The 21,772-nt window shown below is 42.4% G+C and overlaps 1 protein-coding gene across 4 annotated transcripts in view; it reads right to left on the reverse strand.

Moving 5' to 3' along the window:
- Positions 1 to 18,942, reverse strand: part of EFS (embryonal Fyn-associated substrate) — a 40,345-nt gene extending 21,403 nt beyond the window's left edge. Inside the window, exons 1-2 of one of the 4 annotated variants that reach the window (XM_089678158.1) lie at positions 18,906 to 18,942; positions 18,621 to 18,692 (exon numbers count right to left, since the gene is read on the reverse strand). In XM_089678158.1, the coding sequence (XP_089534284.1) occupies positions 18,621 to 18,626 (6 nt within the window). In that variant the 5' untranslated portion in view covers positions 18,627 to 18,692; positions 18,906 to 18,942. Of the gene's footprint in view, positions 1 to 370; positions 431 to 18,620 lie in introns of those variants that run through there. The other 3 variants (XM_089678159.1, XM_089678157.1, XM_089678156.1) reach the window with 3 other exon arrangements.
- Positions 18,943 to 21,772: the final 2,830 nt, after the last annotated feature.

Here is a 21,772-nt window from a genome sequence, read left to right on the forward strand (position 1 = left end):
TTATGCCTTCGAATATGTCCATCTGCGTTTCTGTACCCATCAGATTTATAAACCTTTATATAACCGACCCCTCACTTCACAAAACTACACAAAGGACCCACGCAGATTCCCAGCAAAGCTGATGCTATTAGAAATGGTAAGTAAAGGCATGGCAGATACTTCAGAATGCAGGTTATTACTGTGAAGGACACAATCAATCCATAGATACCAACTCCCCAATGCACAGCATTGTGAACTACAGCCTTATACACTATACTAGGGAAGAACATCTGTACTCTCCTGATACTAAATCCATATACATTCAGCTGCCGTTGTTTAGTTGCTTCTTAAGGTTAACGCTATTGGTATTTCATGAGATCACCCTCCTCACCCTTCCATGTCTCTCGCCCATTATGTAGAAGGATCCTGTCTCTTTAAGAGAGCAGAACATGTGGCGGTGACATCATCCCTGATACAGAATAAAGAGAAAGGAAGCTCTGTATCCAAGTCAATGCTCCGAATGAGCCAGTTCAAGAGCTGAACGGCGATGGGGATTTCTCCCAGCGATTCAAAATTAAATAGACAGCGGATCTTTTTGTTGAAATCTCTTCTTATGTCACCACTGAGCTTGTAGCCCATGCAATATATCTGATTTATAAAAGCAGCACCAACACCCCCCCCTTCCCCCAGCAGACACGTCTTTGATTATAACAACTATGCACAAATACCTTCTAAAATATACTAGAATATTCGGCCATAGCCCCAATCCCCCCACCCACCACAATTACTCTAACACATAGCACAAGACAGCTGTCTTCTCAGTCATCATATCTATTTCAAACCATACAGGACACTAAGCTTACTTAGCAAGGCTTGTGCAACTACCCAGACAACAACTGGTAATACGTACAACAGACTACAATTCATGCTTTTATCTAGAAATACAAAATTCACTCAGACTTGGCCATAGCTTGCTGATACCAACCACCTTGATAGCACAATTCTCCCCCAAAAGTTCCTCCAAGAAAAAAAAATTATCCCAGGATTTCAATATTCAGCTCTCCCCTCCTACAAGCAGGTTCTCAGGGCTAGATTACCATATGTTTATTTCTGCCTATATAATGTGGACCGTGAATCATCATTTTGCCTGATCAAAATCAACGCAAGACATACACTATATTGTCAAAAGTATTGGGACGCCTGCCTTTACACTCAAATGTTCTTTAGTGGCATCCCAGTCTTAGTCCGTAGGGTTCAATATTGAGTTGGCCCACCCTTTGCAGCTATAACAGCTTCAACTCTTCTGGGAAGGGTCGTCCACAAGGTTCAGGAGTGTGTCTATGGGAATGTTTGACCATTTTTCCAGAAGAGCATTTGTGAAGTCAGGCACTGATGTCAGACGAGAAGACCTGGCTTGCAGTCTCCACTCTAATTCATCCCAAAAGTGTTCTATCGGGTTGAGGTCAGGACTCTGTGCAGGCCAGTCAAGTTCCTCCACCCCAAACTCACTCATCCATGAGGTTGATTTACAAAAGGCAAATAGACTGTGTACTCCAAGTGCACTTTCAATGCAGTTGCTCTAGATCTGAGGGGAACATGCAAAAATTTTTTTTTAAAAAAACAGAATTTTTGCTTGCACATGATTGGATGAAAGAAATCAGAACAGCTTTGCCTCATTTCAGAGCTTCCCCTCAGATATAAAGCAACTGCACTTGAAGTGCACTGGAAGTGCACAGTATTTTTGCCTTTAGTAAATTAATCCCATGTCTTTATGGACCTTGCTTTGTGCACTGGTGCGCAGTCATGTTGGAACAGGAATGGGCCATCTCCAAACTGTTCCCACAAAGCTGGGAGCATGAAATTGTCCAAAATGTCTTGGTATTATGACTCCTTAAGAGTTCCCTTCACTGGAACTAAGGGGCCAAGCCCAACCCCTGAAAAACAACCCCACACCATAATCCCCCCTCCACCAAACTTTACACTTGGCACAATGCAGTCAGGCAAGTACTGTTCTCCTGGCAACTGCCAACCCCAGACACATCCATCAGATTGCCAGACAGAAGCGTGATTCATCACTCCAGAGAACATGTCTCCACTACTCTAAAGTCCAGTGATGGCGTGCTTTACACCACTGCATCCGACGCTTTGCATTGCACTTGGTGATGTAAGGCTTGGATGCAGCTGCTCAGCCATGGAAACCCATTCCATGAAGCTCTCTACACACTGTTGTTGTGCTAATCTGAAGGCCGCACGAAGGTTGGAGGTCTTTTAGCTATTGACTCTGCAAACAGTTGGTCACTTCTGCACACTGTGCGCTTCAGCATGCGCTGACCCTGCTCTGTCATTTTACGTGGCCTACCACTTGGTGGCTGAGTTTCTGTTTTTCCCAGTTGCTTCCACTTTGGTATAATACCACTAACAGTTGACCATGGAATATTTAGTAACAAGGAAATTTCATGGATGGACTTATTGCAAAGGTGGCAACCTATCACGGTACCATGCTTGAATTCACTGAGCTCCTGAGAGTGACCCATTCTTTCACAAATGTTTGTAGAAGCAGTCTGCATGTGTAGGTGCTTGATTTTATACATCTGTGGTCATGGAGGTGATTGGAACACCTGAATCCAATGATTTGGAGGGGTGTCCCAATACTTTTGGCAATATAGTGTACTTCACATCACATCATACCTTGTACTTCCCGACTCCTTTTCGTAACATTCAGTCAATTGTTTTTCAAACTTGAAATCTTTTACAGCTCTACAAAATGATCTTTTTAGGCTAAAGTCAGATGGGTGATTCAGCCACTAAAGGTAAATCGCTAGTGGCAGGCTCACCAAAGAGACTGCCTGTCTGACCCTATGGAATCACTTCTGTAGCCAAACACAGCAAGATGTTGCTCTCTCGATGGCCCAAATGCTGTTAAATCTAGATTGCTAGTATTAGGAGTGACATCTTGCTGCCTCAGATATAGAGATTCTATAGGGACAAACAGGCAGCCTCTTAGCAATCCTAGGGATTTTTACAAACTGCCAGTGGCAGGGTCGCTAGTGGCACAGTTCCCTGTTGCACATCATTCTTACACAGATTAAAATAATGTGTTTCTACCCATTGCTGCATACCTTAGTACACTCTTACTTTTGTTAGGATGATTTGTTAAAATTATCAATTGTCAATTATCAATAACTGCACAATTCTGCAAGAAAATAGTACTAAAGCCTCTCCTTTTTAAACATCAACACATACAGTTAGCTCCATATGTATTTGAACACAGGCACAATTTTAGATTCTTTCAGGTATTTACCAAAACATATTCAAGCTATAGTTCTATAATGGATATGGGCTGAAATTGCACATTGTCAGGTTTAATTTGAGGGTATGTACATCCAAATTGGAGGAAGGGTTTAGGAATTACAGCTCTTAGGAGTAGCCATTCCCCCTTTTTTCAAGGGACGAAAAGTGATTGGACAATTGAATATAATCATAAATAAAATGTTCATTTATATGTTGTTGAGAATCCTTTACTGCCAATGACTGCCTGAAGTCTGGAACATACCCTCAAATTAAACCTGAGAGTGTGCACTTTCAGCCCATATCCATTATATAACTAGAGCTTGAATATGTTTTGGTAAATACCTGAAAAAAACTAAAATTGTGCCTGTGTCCAAATACATATGGCCCTAACTGTATAGGTGTTCATTTACTAAAGCTGGAGAGTGCAAAATCAGGCTCACTTCTACATAGAAACCAATCCACTTCGAACCTCAACCTGTTCAATTAAGCTTTGACAATAAAACCTGGAATTTGATTGGCTTCTATGCAGAAGTGAGCCTAATTGTGCACTCTTCAGCTTTAGTAAACAAACCCCAGAGAGTCTAGCATAGGACAATAAACAATTCCTGCCAACAAAGTTCAGAAGCAGTTACATTTTAGTTCATTTACAGCTGCATTCTTTGGCTTTCTGTGTACTGATCTTACAAGACATTGCTAGTCTTCCTCATTACTACATATCCCATGATGCACCAGTGACATACATGCCTTCAATAAAAAAATCTGCCTAAAATGAGGGTGCTGCCTGCACTGACTGCACACAGATGTCATGCCTCTGCTCCTTCTCCAAAGACAGCACTTTGGGAGCCGCTATTAATCATTTTCCTTGGAGGAGGATCAGAGGCATGACTTCTGTGTTGTCCTCTCAGGTTGCTTGTGCATGTCAGTGTAGGCAGTATTCTCATGTCATCCTCAAGTCTTCTCCAAAAAGTGTGACTCTATAGCTCCCAAAAGGCAAGGGAGTGACCCTCTAATTTGAAATCAGCACCAGCAAACGGGACTGGCTAAAACAAGGGGAATGCCAAGATTTAAAATATCAATATGGGGCGAACAATGTAAGAGTTAGGGTTTATCACTTTAATAAGGGGTTAATCTGTGTGAGACATGTATATGCACAGCCCAGAATATAGAGGCCGCCACACTGCCACCAGAAGTTACATGACTGTATCATCTAGGAGGAGGATCTTAGTCTAAGAAGCAAAGACTGCCCCTGGATGATGCCTAAACAACAATGGTTCCATCCTTCTGGGCAGCAAAGAAAAAGAAGGAATGGCCAAGAGGCAATTAACAGCTTCAAGTGTTACACATATGCATTACCTAACATGCGTGTACATAACACAAAACAATATATACTGTATGGGAGGCTAGATCCACTTTAATTATTCCTCTGTGGGCAGATGAAGTTTTGGATCATTTTTTTTGTTTTTATTTTTTATAAATATGATATGAGTCAACAGAGCTTTGGAAAAACTTGGATTGTACCGTTTTACATTGCAACATAAAGTATAAAGCAGATGCGACCACATTTGCTAACCCCAGGACAGAATAATGTATCATATTCCCAGAATGGAATGGGTGGACACACTTCAGATTCCAAGCTATAATTATAGGACAAACCAGCTTTAAAAGACTGCATCTTCAGCCTTATACATTGTCAGCTATGAATCATTAACAGTGCAATAATGAACATCTGTAGGGTTTGAAGTTACCACTATTGGGAGTCTAGTCAGACATTCAGCACTGCATAAAGCATCATGTATCATAAGTGCCATGGTTCTTTTCTAAAACAAAATACTGTTTTTCCCCTTTTTGCATCTCAGTGCTTCTGATCACCTCTAGCCCTTTTCAGCCACTTCCTGCTACATTTATTTTATTTATTTATTTCAGGTACTTATATAGCACTGTCAATTTACGCATTGCTTCACATACATATATTGTACATTCACATCAGTCCCTAACCCTCAAGGGGTGTACAATCTAAGGTCCCTAACTTACATCATACATACACATACTAGGGCCAATTTAGACAGGAGCCACCTAACCTACCAGCATGTCTTTGGAGTGTGGAAGGAAACCGGAGTACCCAGAGCAAACCCACGCAGTCACAGGGAGAACATGCAAACTCCAGGCAGGGTTAGGATTCAAACCAGCGACCCTAGTACTGCCAGGTGGAAGTGCTAACCATTTAGCCACTGTGCTGCTCCACATAAACTCACTCCAGCACTGGTTGCACATCATGTTTCTGATCCAGGTTCCTGATAATGCTGAATGATGCCTGTGCAATGTGTGTCAGAACAATCCCTACAGTCTCTACCTAAAATACATGTGGGCTGGTATCTGTTGTGCAGGGCCAGTGCTTTGTGTTGGGACTGTTCATTTATTGAAGTGTTACAAAATGATACTTCATACAAGTCTACGCATTGCAGCTTAGACTGCGGTGAGTTGCACTGCATATCTGCTTCACACTGCATATCTATTTTACACAGCGCACTGCAACACAGTGTTGTGGTGTGAAGAAGGCACAATGAAAAACAACGTTGCAGATCAATGCAGCTAAACTGTCATGATGTGACCGAGTCCCTTACAGTTTGTAGGAACCCGTCAGCTTTTGCTACACAGACAGTTATAGGCACTTTTTATGCCCCATGTTGTCTTTGCATCAGCGTATACCCATGCATACATGTCTGTGTTTATATCTTTGTTTACAGAGTACAGCCACTTGTGTTGTGTGGCAGGCTGTATGTGGCATGCAAGGCACCCTGGGAGTGGGAAAACACCAGATATTTAAGCTAGCCACAAAAAAGCCCACAATTGTCCATGTGCACAATACCTTATGGTGACTGCCATTGCTAACCCTACCTGAAACTTCTAGCTGCCTTGATCTTGTGTTGATCCAATGATTTGAATACATTCTGATACACTAATCTAACACAATATTTCTTGACATCGCTGTCTTTACTCGCTGCACAGGGGTCAGTAACTTAAGCTGGGCATACATCAGGCACATTTCACTTAGTGGGTAGCTCTGCCGGACCTTTTCCATTCTATAAAAGTAATTTGCTGGAAATCTTTTGGCCGGACAAGTGGCTGCGTGCAGTCAGGTACAGCCGCTGTTCAGGTATTCTGACAGCCACTGACAGCTGTCATTGGATGTGGCCTCTTTATACACTTCTATAGCACAAACATTTGGGCTATCAGCAGTCCAACACTTTCTCTCTTTAGACAATACCTTACATTCCTTGCAGGCAAATTTTATTATTCAATACACTGAATATTGCCTTACCCATAATTACTTTCTGTTCCAAGATACCTTCTTCAGACAAATCAAAGGCACAGCCATGGGAGCGAACCGCCCCTAGTTATGCAAACTTATTTGTGGGCTATAGGGAGAAATTCCATATCTGAAGTAACAACCCCTTGGAGTGAACCTAGTCCTCTTTGCAAGGTACATCGATGACATCCTGATCGTTTGGGATGGCACAGATAATGAGTTAGATCAGTTCCTCTCTCATTGCCGGAATAAGCTCGTAAGAGTAGGGCCCTCTTACCCCTCGTACGTTGTTTGTTGTTGTTGTACTGTGCCATGTATTGTCCCCCCTATTGTACAGCGCTGAGCAAACCCTTTGGCGCTATATAAACTCGTAGTAATAATAATAATAACATCGAATACACAAGTTGTAGATGACAACACACTTGTGTTTCTAGACCTAGAGCTCATGTTCGACAATGACCATAACATCATCTCCAAGACACATTTTAAACCCTCGGCAGGCAACTCATATTTTCACTCATATTTTCACGCCAACTAGCCATCATCATCCGAGATGGATCCAAGGTGTACCTTTTGGGCAATTCTGTCGGCTCAAGAGAACCTGTATGAGTCTTGAGGATTATGATGCACAGAGCACCATCCTCAGGAAGAAGTTCCTAGAGAAAGGATATGCTGTAGTGACCATTGAAGAAGCATATGTAATGTATAGGGCCCAGTATTCCATTGGCAATCATGCGATAGCCACCTGTGAAGCACCCCCAGAGAAAGAACAGCAGGAAAAACGCATTACCTTTTGCACTCGATACAACCCTAAGGCTTTCCATATCAAAAGGGTCCTCAAAAAATATTGGGGTATTTTACACCAGGACCCGTTTCTAACCAATGTCATCTCCAAAACTCCGGAGGTAATCTTTAGGAAACCCAAAGATTACAGGAGCTTCATAGCAACTAATAGGGTCAAAAGTGCCTGGACAAGTTTGGCAGCTACAGATGTGGCACAAGTAACTGTGGATGTTGCCAATACATGTGGCATAGGAAAAAAAGAAATAATGGGCAATGATGGTATTTCCTACAAGGTTAAACAATTTATTAATTGTAGCTCACAATACGTTGTATATTGTCTCATTTGCCCTTGCAGCCTTTTATATGTGGGTCGCATAACCCACACATTATGTATCAGATTTGGAGAGCACAAAATAAACATTAACCTCTTTACGCTGGCCGAATGCAAATGTGTGACCTCCCGGCGTCTGAGCGGCCGCACATTTGCGTTCTATTAAAAAAGAACATATGTGCTGAGAGCGCGCGCCCTGCGCACTCCCAGCATTCATGTCCGGTACTCATGGAAAAGGTCCCGATTTCCTCTTTTGATCGGGACTTTTCCCAATCATGTGACCACCGTGGTGGCGGTCACATGACCCTCTACCCCGCCCCACCTCCCAGCTTTTGAAACCCTTAAAGGGTTGGGAGGCGCCGGCGCAAAGGGGTTAAACATGGTCATGAGGGGCATTCGATTCCAAATCATTTTAAAGAAAAACGTGACAACAACCCAGTGGGTCTCAGGGTTTTTGGGCTAGAAAACATTCCCAGAGACATTGACACTGGCAGACGATTTTGTTGATTATGCCAGAGAGAGACCTCTTGGATTCACTGTCTGGGAACTTTGTCACCTAGAGGGCTTAATGAAGAGCTAGATATAAATGCTCTGATCCATTGATAACATACTGGTTCCTCCATATATTGTCTACACTGGTGGACAACTTTGCAGATTATGTCAGAAAGGGCATAATGAAGGGCTAGATGTAAATGTTCTTATCCATTGATAATACACTGGTTCCTCCATACATTGGTGGTTTCCATTCATTATCTTCCACCTGTTCATTTCACCTTGATATGCATCCATTACTGTTATGAACCTTACACACCCATTTCTCCATGTATAATAATTTTTATTTGCAATTTTTGTGGGGCTTTTTTTATTATATATCCATCATCACATTCCCCACAATAGTGAATAATGCTTCTATTTTTCCCCCTTTCGTTCTTTCTTCTCTTTTTTTTTTTTTATCCTCTTTTGCAACAACAGTGACGTGCCTGAATGGGCTGGATTTACACCAGGTGTGTCGCTGCAGCAGTACATCCCAAGTCTCCTCCGGGAGGTGCATAATCCCCCAGGAGTTTGCCCTGTGAGTACCGGATGTGGCTTCACTACAACACACTTCCAGTTGGCTACTTCCGGCCTTTGGAATGCACAACCACGCTGGCGTGCGTTCCGGCAGCCATTTCACTCTAATTTTTTGTCATTTCTCTAGTCATTTCTATGGTTGTGCACATACCAACTTCACTGTCCATGACAAAAAAACAAGATGTGGGTCTCTTTTTTGAGGTACTGTAACATCGCATTGTAGCTCTTGACACTACTTATACCTCCCCTTTTCACATCTATATTGTTTTTCGGTTGCCTACTATATAGATCTTCATCTTTTTACAACTATTATTACAATGTATAATATGTTATGTTTTTAAAACTGCATTTTTTAAATTCAAGTAGTCATTTTCTGTATACATGGCTTTAATAATTCCCATGATCCCCTTCTCTTTTTTTGGGTTGGAGGGGAGGGGCTTTGCTATAGGCGTCACTGGCTGCAGATATATAAAGCAAAACCTGAATTTAGGAAAGGAATTTGTCCCCGAAACGTGTCAGCAGGCAGACCGCACCATCAGTCGGACACTCTGCCATCTCCATGGCCCTTTAGCCTTTATACACATGTTATGTTTGTGAGTATATTTTCTGTCCTTTTATACTTTTAAACCTTGGATAATACACTAGGTGTTTGCGCCACCTGTATGCCTTCACCCACGCCAATTAGTTCAGACAGAAATAATTGAATCCAGAGACAGACAAGCAACTAGCATTTTCCAAAATGGGTTATATGTACTTTTTTCAGCATACATATTTCTAATTCCAAATCACAGAAAAGTCCTGTTACAGTCCTCATCACAAAGTAGCTTCTCCGCTGTATACTACTCATTTACAAATATTTCAATTACCAAGACGCTGTTCTTACTGAACTAACTTGTAGGCACAAGCCACTAATCTTGTCATCATAACAGCTAAAACTTCCTGATGTAAACAGACCTGGCCAGTTCTGCACCACACCTCCAATAACGTCATTCTGAGTTTACAGTTCCCAATTTATACTGTTCCATCCAGGATTTTCACTTTCAGTAAAATTACCTTTGTCTATGGAGAGTCAGCCAAAGTGTGAAGCAGGAAACATTCTTAAAAGGATACATACTGAGAGGATCAATTCCTCCATTCCATCACAATACACTGACACCCACTGCTAATGTCTTCCTGGTAACAAAAACATTCCTGACTTTTATCTTCAGGAAGAACATACATAAGCACTGCTTCCCACTTTCACACCTCTGTTATTAAAGAGTGTGTTAGATATTTTCTGTATCATGTTTAGTATAGATCAAGGGTCTCCAAAGTTTCTAAACAAAGGGCCAGTTTACTTTCCTTCAGACTATAAGGAGGCCGGGCTTTGGCCATTGGGAGTAGAAAAGAACCCAACGTCACTTGGAATAAACCATGCCCCTTCTTTGGTGTCATTGAGAGGAATTGTGTCCCCTCATTGGTGTTATTGGGCTCCATTGTTGGTGTCATTGTGAGAAATTGTGCCCTACTGTTGGTATCAGTGGGAGGAATGGTGCCCCATAATTGGTGCCATTGGGAGGAATTATGCCCCATTGTTGGCATCAGTGGATGTAGTGCCCCATGGTCCAGATAAAAGCAATCAAAGGGCCGCAGTTTGGAGAAAACTGGTATATACAAAAAACATATTTTACCATTTCTATCTTTCTAGTTTTATGCAAAAAAATATTTTACATTTATCCCTTGAAACTAGCAGGTGCAGCTCCCAGAAAACTAAGAAAGCAAGGGCAAGAGAGATATCCAAATTTACTCTGTTTAGAAAGTCCGACAGAAAACAAACAAGCAGTGATGGGTTTTCTTCTAGAAAGTTCAGTATACACTACAAACTAGGTGTCACTAATGCAACCTTTAATCAATGTTAATTTGTTAACTATTTAACTTATAAAAGTATTATTAAAAAGTTTAAATAATATGTAATATATAAACAAAAATAGTAATTGCATACTATACAACATTTTAGGGTGTTCTGCCATGCAAATATTGACCAGATTTCCTAGCTGAGAGCTTGTCCCATTCAATTCCTCACTATTGGGGCCCATTCAGATTGTGCTGATGCATTGCGTACGGTTATGTGTACTATTTTGCACGTGGATATGCATTGCAGTACGGCAGCCTACGCATTCTGTATGGGCTGCCCAAGCACCACAACACATATTCTGACATGCACTTTTATTTAATGGAATGCACAATAGGGCAAATATGAATCAGAATGCATTAACAAAATAAATGGAACTGTGATGTACACAGAGCCATGTGTTAAATGCATTTTTTGGTGACACATGATAACATAAACTGGCCATACATTATACAATCTAATTGTACAATCTTTAGAGTTACCAAAACTATGTAATATAAGGACAAACCTAAACAACCCATTCAATTAGTCTCATATCAGGCAGGCCCTTGGACTACATAGTGGAGGGTAGAGCTAAAGGATATTGTAAAGTGTATAGTCAGCCACACAGTATCAATTGGTCCTAGTCTGGCCATTTATCATAACAAAGGATCAGTAGTAAAGCAAAGGAAGTAGGTTGGGTATGTTACATTATGGGGTCGATTTTCTAAAGGCAAATAGAGGCAGTTGCTCCAGAGCTTAGTAAATGAGGTAAAGCTTTTCTATGTAAAGAATAACCAATCACATGGGAGAGAAATTTAAAAAAACCCATCATTTTTGCTTGTACGTGACTGGATGATGGAAGTCAGCAGATCTTCTGCTCATTTACTAACTTCTGGAGCTACTGCTCTTGCAGAGTGCAAATGCACTCTGCAAAGTGCACAGTCTATTTGCCTTTAGTAAATCAACCCCTATGCGTTCAGTTTGTTTTATGGACACAGGTTTACTTTTAAAGGCATTGTTCACCTTTTTCAAAAATGTAATGAACGCACCCACATTAATAAAATTAAAAATGTGCTTACATTGTGCAATGAAGCCTGCAAATGCAATACAATCAATGCACAGGCTTCTACATTGTTTACATCCCAGCCCCAGGTCTGTGTGGAGGTACAAACCTACCATTATGGGGCTGGAGGAAGTAATCAATTCTACAAGCACAGTGACTTAACCACACCTGTGCTGGTGCCTTGGTGACAGATAGGACTAGTAATCTTTCCATTTGCAGATCCCTGTAAATGGGTAAATGAACAGATGAAGCTGTTGTGCAGTCAGAGCCACACAGCCAAATTAAATTGAAATAATCACAGAACACACAAGTTTGAGGGTGGGGGTTGGGGGAATGTAACAAAGTTTCATGTTACACCCTAAATCTGGACAGAACATGAAACAAGGCCAGAAAGATAAGAAAAGCCTTTAAATTTGTCAAAAACATGTAACATTTTCCCTTTAACATTAAAAGCTGCCTAGTTGTCATATCTCTCCATATAAGCTAACATACCTTTGTGTCCTGTACACAATCTGAAAACACACACTTTTCTGTTGACTTTACTCTCAAAGAATTGTATTTGTTCTTGCCACTGCTTAAAAAAAAGCATGTGTGGGGTGTATCCCAACATAATAAATCATTTCAATATGTTACTGAAAGTTTCTTTTAAAAATGTACATGACATAAACAAGCACTTTGATGCATTGGCAACTGGTATTAACAAGCCTTGTTCAAACCCTTTCCATTCCAAATTCCAAAACGCATTGAAAAAATGCATCAAAACTCATTTCAATTCACAAAAATAACACATGCATGATACCACAGCTGTATAATGCTCCAAAAAAAAAGTAAAACTACTCACAAGCGTAGATCTATATGGGCCCTTGAGGTTAAAGTGCTTGTAAACCTCAGACATGAAAAATGAACCAAACATATCCCTCTATTGTATGTACATGTCTCAATCCAGAGCACTAAGTGTCATTTCTGTCTGCTGTCTCATTCCTCCACTATCAGCATTACACTGACAAGTTTTCTTGACACCAAGAGAAAAAAGCTAACAGGGGAGGGATCCCCAGCAGAGTGACAGCCTCAGCTCTGTTCCAGTAAGCAGAGTTTAACTTCAGTTCTACACCCCCTTTTTTCTGGAAGCTCAGACAAGCTGTATAAATTCTGCACTTTGAACAGCTGTAGAGAGGACTACAGATAAACAGGTACAATTTATGTAGGAGGATTTGTTTCATCTCTCTGTATCACCTAAGGCCAGTCACATCACTGGATATATGGAAAGGTTTACAACTACTTTAAGCGAGCTTTAAGACAAAGTGAATTATGCTTTTTTCCCTTTGCCCTTACCTAATCAAACCCACCCTCCCCCTCTGCAGATGCACGCCCATGCGTTATAGCTTCATAAACCTTTATGGGGCTGTGTGCCAAGGCTAGAGATAAAGGGACACGGCTCCATATTAGTCTATGGGATTGTAATGCACAGGCACAGCCAGGGCAATACGCTTTGCAGCACTGGATGTAAACAAACACCAGAGGCCACGGCCATCAGATCAAGATTTAAAATATGCATCTGTGGGGGTAGGGGGCAAAAATAATAAAACTAGGTTCACACCTGTGTGCTGTGGTAATGCACAGGTACTCGTGTGTTTTTCTGCGTGTTAACATAAGTTGCTGTAGGGTAGCCCAAAACAAATGGGCTTTTTTTTACTCATGTGTGTTTTTCTGCGCGTTAACACAAGTTGCTTTAGGGTAGCCCAAAACAAATGGGCTTCCCAATGCACATAAATCACAGGAAGAAGTGAGTGTAGCTTTTTAATAGCACAGTACACCACAATGCATGGATTACCATGTGTTGTGGTGTGCTACAATGCACATGCATTATTGTGCCATTAAGAATGAATAGTACCACAGCACATCTACAAAATAAAACCCATCCATTTTCATATTGCAACATTCCTTCAAAGCACAGATGAGAACAGAGCCCAAGTGCATTGTCTTAAAGCACACTTCCTTTAAAATAACACCCAGTGATCCTGCGATGGGGGGCTTTTTTTAGGCACTCTGTCCCTGTCTCTTATTTGTGCTCCTTTGTTATCACCCTGTCACACTGACTTCCAATGGAGGCTACAAGTAACCATTTCAACACAGATTACACAAGCACGATCCACTAAGGAAATCTACACTGAAGATTGCCATACAACCACCCCTGGGCTACATGCAAGTAGCCAAAAAGCAGCTGCAAATATGTTTTTAGGAGATCAATGACACTGAGATACATTAAGGGATGTATTCTGTGCTATAATAGAGGAATGTCATATTTCCTCATACTATTCTCTTTCTTTGGTGTTTTGTAATTACTTCTACTTTAGTCCAGTTGACAACTCCCCAAAACCCCTTTCTCTCCCTCTGCCACTGTCCAAGTTATTATTCCTAAGGCTGCATTTTTCATCCTCATTTAGGTTAAGTATTCAGTTTTACTTCCTTATATTTATATGAAATGGTGAGATGTTATCTTTGTAATATATATTGAATTTCCTCTTCTCAATTCCTTTTTAAAATAAAAATGTAATGTATTAAAAAAAAAAATCAACAAAAAAAAATAGCCCTGGTTCTTTTGTAGAAGCACTTCAAGCATTTTTAAAGGCAAACATTTTTTTTCACTTAAAATAATAAACATATTATACTCACCTGCTCTGTGCAACAGTATTGCACAGAGCAGCCCAGAACCTCTCCATCTATGGCCACCTTAATGAAAAGGTCTGGGGTATAAAAAAAAACCATACACCTGTCTGTACTCACCTCCATGAAGATGTCAATTGCTGGCTCTAAGCTTGAGAAGTGAGCAATCACATGACTGCTGATTGCTCAGTTCTTGGTATTTCCAGAGCAGAGAGTGGTGACTATCAGTCACCACTCTGCTTTGCCCTTCCAGCGCTCACTGGAGCACCACGCTGGAGAAGAGGCAGGTGAAACTGGCTCAGGCTCTCAGTGGTGCGCAGAGAGGCCAATCAGGCATCCAAGTAAATCCTGACAATATTGTTGGGATCATTCCAGAGCCTGGAGCTTTAGTCTGTCAGCTGATTCTGGGTCATATGAGAGCAAAAGTAAATGCACTCATGTGACCCACGAGAGGTATGGGCAAAAAAGCTTTGTCTATATCTCTCTGTTAAGTTGAAGAATGAACACTACAGGGTTGATTTACTAAAGGCAAGAGCATTTGCTCCAGAACTTAGTAAATAAGGGGAAGCTTCACCTTGCAAAAATACCCAATCACATGCAAGGAAGAATTTAAAGAATGCATTTCTGCTTGCACATGATTGGATGATGGAAGTCAGCAGAGCTTCCTTGCAAAGTGACGCTTCACCTCATTTACTAAACTCTGGAGCAAATGCCCTTGCAGTGTGCAGCTGCACTTGCAAAGTGCACAGTCTGCCTTTAGTAAATCAACCCCACAGTGTATCCCTCTATTCCATGTGCAACTTTGTGTACTATCGGTGGAATATGTCAAGCTGGAGCAGCAGTGCATGGCAAGCAATCAGCTTCTATCTTCAGCTTATTCAGTTAAAAGTGATTTTAAAGGCGGAGGCTTTTTACCTTTGTGCCAAGAGCATCAGCGGGGGGACCCAAGAAGAGGAGGATGGAGGCTGCTCTGTAGAAAACCATTACACAGAGCAGGTAAGTATAACATGTTTGTTTTTTTGTTTTTTTTTAATTTACCTTTAATATCACTTTAAAGTAGTTCTAAATGCTGATGGTTTTTACCTTCATGCATTCTGAAAAACTTTCAGAGTGCAGTTTCCACCCCCAGCCCCCTAATACTTACCTGAGCCCCATCTCGATCCAGCGATGTACACGAGAGCTGCGACTCTCCTGGGTTTCTCACTCCTCATCGGCTCAGACACAGCAACGGGGGCCATTGGCTCCTGCTGCTCTCAATCACAGCCAATAAAGAGGGAGTGGCGGCAGGGCTAAGCCATGCTCTGTGTGTTCCATAGACACACAGCTCAGAAGCAAGCATGCATGAGTGCCTCCAGAGCAGAGCAAGCTGGGGGCACTCAGTGAGGGAGAGTGGCTAGAAGAACTCTGTGCAAAACCATTGTACAGAGCAGGTAAGTATAATATGTTTATTATTAATAAAAGATGAGCCTTTAGTATCACTTTAAGCTTTGAAAATGAAAGACAGAAGCTGACTGGTTGTCATGCACAGCTGCTCCACATTCTGACTGCTCCGTTTTTGATAAACACACCTTCATGGGGTAGATTTACTAAAGACAAATAGACTGTGCACTTAACAAGTGTAGTTGCTCTCATTTACCCCAGAGCTTTGTAAATGTGGTAAAGCTCTACAGATTTCCATCATGTGCAAGCAAAAATACTTTTTTTTATTTAATTTCCTTGCACCTCATTTGGTATTCTTTATAAAGTGAAGCTTCACATCATGTACTAAGCTCTGGTGAAAATGAGTGCAACTGCTTGTGCACAGTATATTTGCCTTTAGTAAATCCACCCCAGTGTCTCTATTGTACAACTACGATGCTCTTGCTTTATTTATTTATTTCAAGTACTCATTTAGCTCTGTCAATTTACACAGAGCTTTACATATATATTGTACATTCACATCAGTCCCTAACCCTCAAGGGGTGTACAATCTAAGGTCCCTAACTCACATTCATACATACACATACTTGGGACAATTAACCTGCTAGCATGTCCTTGGATTGTGGGAGGAAACTGGAGTACTTGGAGTAAACCCACGCAAGCACAGGAGAACATGCAAACTTCATGCAGGTAGTACTGTGGTTGGCAGTCAAACCTGCCACCCTAGTGCTGCTAGACAAAAGTGTACTTCTTAACCCTTTCCTTCCACCGCCTCCTGGTCCATTAACTGCTTCCCTGTCGCCCAATAGCAGAACTACTGCTACAGGGTGGCAGGACTGTGCAAAATAACATCTATATACATGATTTTGCATTTCTGGGTAGGGGGGGTCACGCGCCGCCCTACCCACACTGCCATTGGTGGCTACAGCTGTTGATCACTGGGTCTTAGCCGGAGATTCTCCACTGGCACCCGGCAATCGCCAAGGAACAGTGACAGGGGAGAGGTCTGTGTGTAAACAATACAGATCTCTCCCCTGTCAGCACGAACGGGCTGCTTTGTATTGCTCTGCACAGCAGAGCAATACAAAGCAGCTTGTCTACATAGTAAAACACACACAGCACATAATGTAAAGCAGCAAAGTTAGCCCTTTGATTGCCCCAGATGTTAACCCCTTCCTGCCCAGTGTCATTATTAGTGTCAGTGCTTTTTATTAGCACTGATCACTGTATCAGTGTCATTGGGATGTCAGTGGCAGTTACTCAGTTCCACCCCAGTGTCAAAATGCCCACCACAGTGCCGCAATAAATTGCTGATAGCTGCCATTACTAGTATTAAAAACAACAAATTCCAGTATCTATACCGCCATTTGTAGACGCTATAACTTTCATGCAAACCAATTAATTTACATGTATTGGGATTTGTTTTTAGCAAAGACATGTAGCAGAATACATTTTGGGCTAAAAATATGATGAAATCTGATTTTTCAAATTTTTTTCCTGGATATGTTTTTACTTTATTAATAGTCAAAAATATTATTTTTTTTCAAAATTGTCATTTTTTTTTTTATAGTGCAAAAATAAAAAATGCAGGGGTGATCAAATACCACCAAAAGAAAGCTCTATTTGTGGGGGAAAAAGGACCTAAATTTCATTTGGGTGCAGCGTCGCATGACCGCACAATTTTCAGTTAAATGTCACAAAAAATTGCCTGGTCAGGAAGGGGGGTAAATCCTCTGGAGGGCAAGTGGTTAAGGCAGGCCATAGACGGGACGTTTATCGGCCGAATTTTCGGCCGATATACAAAAAATCGGTCGGCCCCGTTGCTGATGCTGCCACCAATGTCCACGGGAAACGGATGTTTTTTGTGGATTTTCCAGCATGTCCGATAAAAATAAATGTGAAGATCTGTAAAAAACGGCCAACGGGCTGACCCCACTAATGCCATGAATATCAGCCGATTTTTTGTGCGGACGAAAATTCGGCCGATAAACGACCCATCTATGGCCTGCATAAGATGTTCGAAATGCTGGGAGGCAGAGGTGGGCATTCTGGTCATGTGACTGCTGTGACTGGCAGTCACATGATCAGAAAGCTCCCGATTGCAAGTAGGCATCGGGAGCTCCCCAGTTCCCGCCAGTAGCTGTGCTGGGGGAGCAACGTTTACATCTGGGACGCATATATATGGCCTCTCGGTGTTAGAGCCCACTTGCCAAGAAACCTCATATTTATGTATGGCCGGCGGGAACAAGTTACCCAGTGTGCTGCCTGATATTAATAAACAAAGAATATTTGTAAATAAAGAATAATAAAAAAAGTCATGCAATTTTGATCCCATCAGACTTCAATAGGAGCGCGTGAAAAATGTGTAAAATGCGCCCAAAGTGCTTTTTTCGTGTGATTTCTTGCCTCTCCTAGTAACTAGCTTTCCAATGACTACAACAAAAACGCTGAAACCTGAAAACACCTGAAAATCACCTTTCCACTAAAAAAATGTTCCGAAAACGTCTGAAGAAAGTCAAGCATAACCAAAACAATGCCTCAAAGCAGCAGCTCCACATTGCCAGCAGGGTTTCCCTTTCTCCACAAACAAGTAAGAAGGTTGTAGGTGGTGAGTAATGTAGAAGGTTGTTCCATAGTATGAAGGTTCATGCTGGGGGGTCCTATGAGCCCCCCTCCTCTATGTCCTGGTCATCAATCCCACACAGAAAGCCCCCTCATCACCATATCACCCTGTATGACTTCATCTGCACACCTCCCACTGGGACTATATCAGCCTCCCCACCCGAAACTAAATAAACAGAACAGAATAAACAGCAACAAACACACACAGAGCACTTACTGGCATCGCTCCTCACATGCCCCACAGCAGGGAGCGCCAACAGCAGCCGTGGCGTCCTCACACAGCCAGCACCTGCAAGACGAACAGACACCCAGTCAGTCCCAGTGGTGTGCGGGACGGGGACAAGACACGAGTCAGGGGAAGAAAGGAGGAGACGGGACAAGGCGGTGCACACACGAGTTCAGCCTGGAGTACAATGAGCAGTCCCTCCAGTCATGGAGGAGATGGCTGGAGGAGGGAAGGCTTGTCACCTGGCACTTCCGAAGTCCTCACTCAGTCACCTACCCTCCTGTCCTCCAGTCCGGCACTGTGTGTGGAGAAAGGGAGGAGAGCCAGGGGGAGGGAAGGAGAGACGGCACAAAGGTGGGGGGAGGAATGGGAGGAGATGGAGGAGAGCCATGACATGACTGAGCAACCCCCTCTGTCTACTATTGTAGTGTGCAGGGCGGGGGAGGGGGACGGCAGCACACCACCGCACGACACCACACTCTCCTCACACCTCAGTGCACAGGGACACCTCACACCTTCCACATAGAGGAACCCCAGAAAGAACTTTCAGGGAACCCCTGCTATGTCTACAGCTCAGGACACGTTAGGCTGAACATAAGGTGTACAGAGAAAAAAGTAAGACATGAATAAAGAATGGAGTGAAGTGAACTCTCACTGGAAACTTCTGGTAAGCGTATAATAAGGCCTACCTGTAGGTACAAGGAATATCTCCCAAGCATGCACCGTTTAGGAGATATTCTGTGTCCCTGCAGCCGATGACGTCATGGCGCATGCACTCTGAAGGAACGGCATACCTGTGCTGTTCCTTCCTAGCCCTGTGCCACGACCGAGACTCCTGCACGCATGCACAAGAGTAATGTCACCAGTGTATGCGCTCTGAAGAAACGGCATACCTGTGCTGTTCCTTCCTAGCCCTGTGCCACGACTGAGACGCATGCACGAAAGTGATGTCACCGGCACATGCACTCTGAAGAAACGGCATACCTGTGCTGTTCCTTCCTAGCCCTGTGCCACGACCGAGACTCCTGCACGAGAGTGACGTCACCGGCGCATGCGCTCTGAAGAAATGGCATACCTGTGCTGTTCCTTCCTAGCCCTGTACCACGACTGGGACTCCTGCACGCATGCACAAGATTGATGTCACCGGCACATGCACTCTGAAGAATCGGCATACCTGTGCTGTTCCTTCCTAGCCCTGTGCCACGACTGAGACTCCTGTATGCATGCACAAGAGTGACGTCACCAGCGCATGCACTCTGAAGAAATGGCATACCTGTGCTGTTCCTTCCTAGCCCTGTGCCACGACTGAGACGCATGCACGAAAGTGATGTCACCGGCACATGCACTCTGAAGAAACGGTATACCTGTGCTGTTCCTTCCTAGCCCTGTGCCACGACTGAGATGCATGCACGAAAGTGAAATCACCGGCACATGCACTCTGAAGAAACGGCATACCTGTGCTGTTCTTTCCTAGCCCTGTGCCACGACTGAGACTCCTGCACGTATGCACAAGAGTGACGTCACCAGCGCATGCGCTCTGAAGAAACGGCATACCTGTGCTGTTCCTTCCTAGCCCTGTGCCACGACTGAGACGCATGCACAAAAGTGACGTCACCGACACATGCACTCTGAAGAATCGGCATACCTGTGCTGTTCCTTCCTAGCCCTGTGCCACCAATGAGACTCCTGCACACATGCACAAGAGTGACGTCACCGGCGCATGCACTCTGAAGAAACGGCATACCTGTGCTGTTCCTTCCTCGCCCTGTGCCACGAGACTCCTGCATGCATGCATGAGAGTGACGTCACCACGACTTGGCCAGTCAAGTGGCTGGAGCCCATGAACCCGGAAGAAAGACCGGGTGAAGATGGAAACCCTGTCAGAAGTGATGGCACGCCGCTGGAGGGCTTCATTCTAAGGTAATGCAGGACAAGTCAAATTCCAAACAAATTTTCTTTCGAAAATCTGAAATTTTGTACTTTTTGTATTCCGATGGTGCCACCATTAATTACAAAATTCGACCAACCAAGCCTTTCATTTCACCTCATGTTGCTACAGAAAATAATTTTTGTGGCCAAGAATTTTCTTTCCAGGTCACAGCTCATGCTCATTTCTTTTTCAGTGACATTTCTTACACGATTCTTCCATCATTGATTAGAAATTCGTTCATTTTCCCCAAAATGTCTAACATGCCCAATCACTAAAGTTGACCCAGGGAATATCCGATTGCCTCTCGGGGGATCAGGAAGGAATTTTTTCCCCTGTAGGAGCAAATTGGATCATGCTTTGCTGGGTTTTTTTGCCTTTTTCTGGATCAACTGTGTGTGTAGGATTACAAGATTTTTTTTTGTTTTTTTTAATGGTTGAACTAGATGGACTTTTATCTTTTTTTTCAGCCAGACTAACCATGTAACTAAAATTCGATGGTAGCTAAAAAATTGGCCATTGCTGTGGCCCCTAATGGTGCAAAATTTGAACAAAAATTCTTAGAAAAGATTTTTGAAAGAAAATTCTTTCAGAATTCGACCCATGCAATGCATGCTAGCACATTATGTTATTATTTTCAGGGAAATTTTTTTTTTTTTGGATGAAAATATAATTTCTAAGGAAAATTTGTTCATACGTTCTCAGAATATTGAAAAGATTTAATTTGCATTTAACATTTGGTTATGGAATAAATTGACTTTACTAAACAAAAACCACATTCACTGTTACAATTTTGTTCTTTCAAGAAAAAATTCCCATCCTGCTTCTTCCAATTTTCCAATCACTGCGGTTGAAAATGAACATCAATTTGACCCAAGAACCTTCTTTTCCTAAGAATTTTCACTTGAAATTCTACCTAAAGCCAGCTTTATGCAGGCCATACATGGGTCGAATTTCAAACAAACTTTCTTTTGAAAATCGTAGCTAAGAATTTTCTTTCGCATTTGGCATCATTAGTGAGCCGCAGCATCAGCCAATTTTCTTGCGGTCATCAAATTTGAGTGCTAGGGCATGTTGGAAATTTTTGGAAAAACAAACAAATTTCTAATCAATGATGGGAGAATTGTGCATGAAATATCAAGGAAAAAAAAATGAGCATGAACCGTGACCTGGAAAGAAAATAAGATTCCCAGCAACGAAAATTCTTTTCTGTAGC

The sequence above is a fragment of the Staurois parvus genome, unplaced genomic scaffold (assembly GCF_062004578.1).
Source record: "Staurois parvus isolate SC_StPar_1 unplaced genomic scaffold, SC_StPar_1.0 ptg000199l, whole genome shotgun sequence".
NCBI classification, from domain to species: domain Eukaryota; kingdom Metazoa; phylum Chordata; class Amphibia; order Anura; family Ranidae; genus Staurois; species Staurois parvus.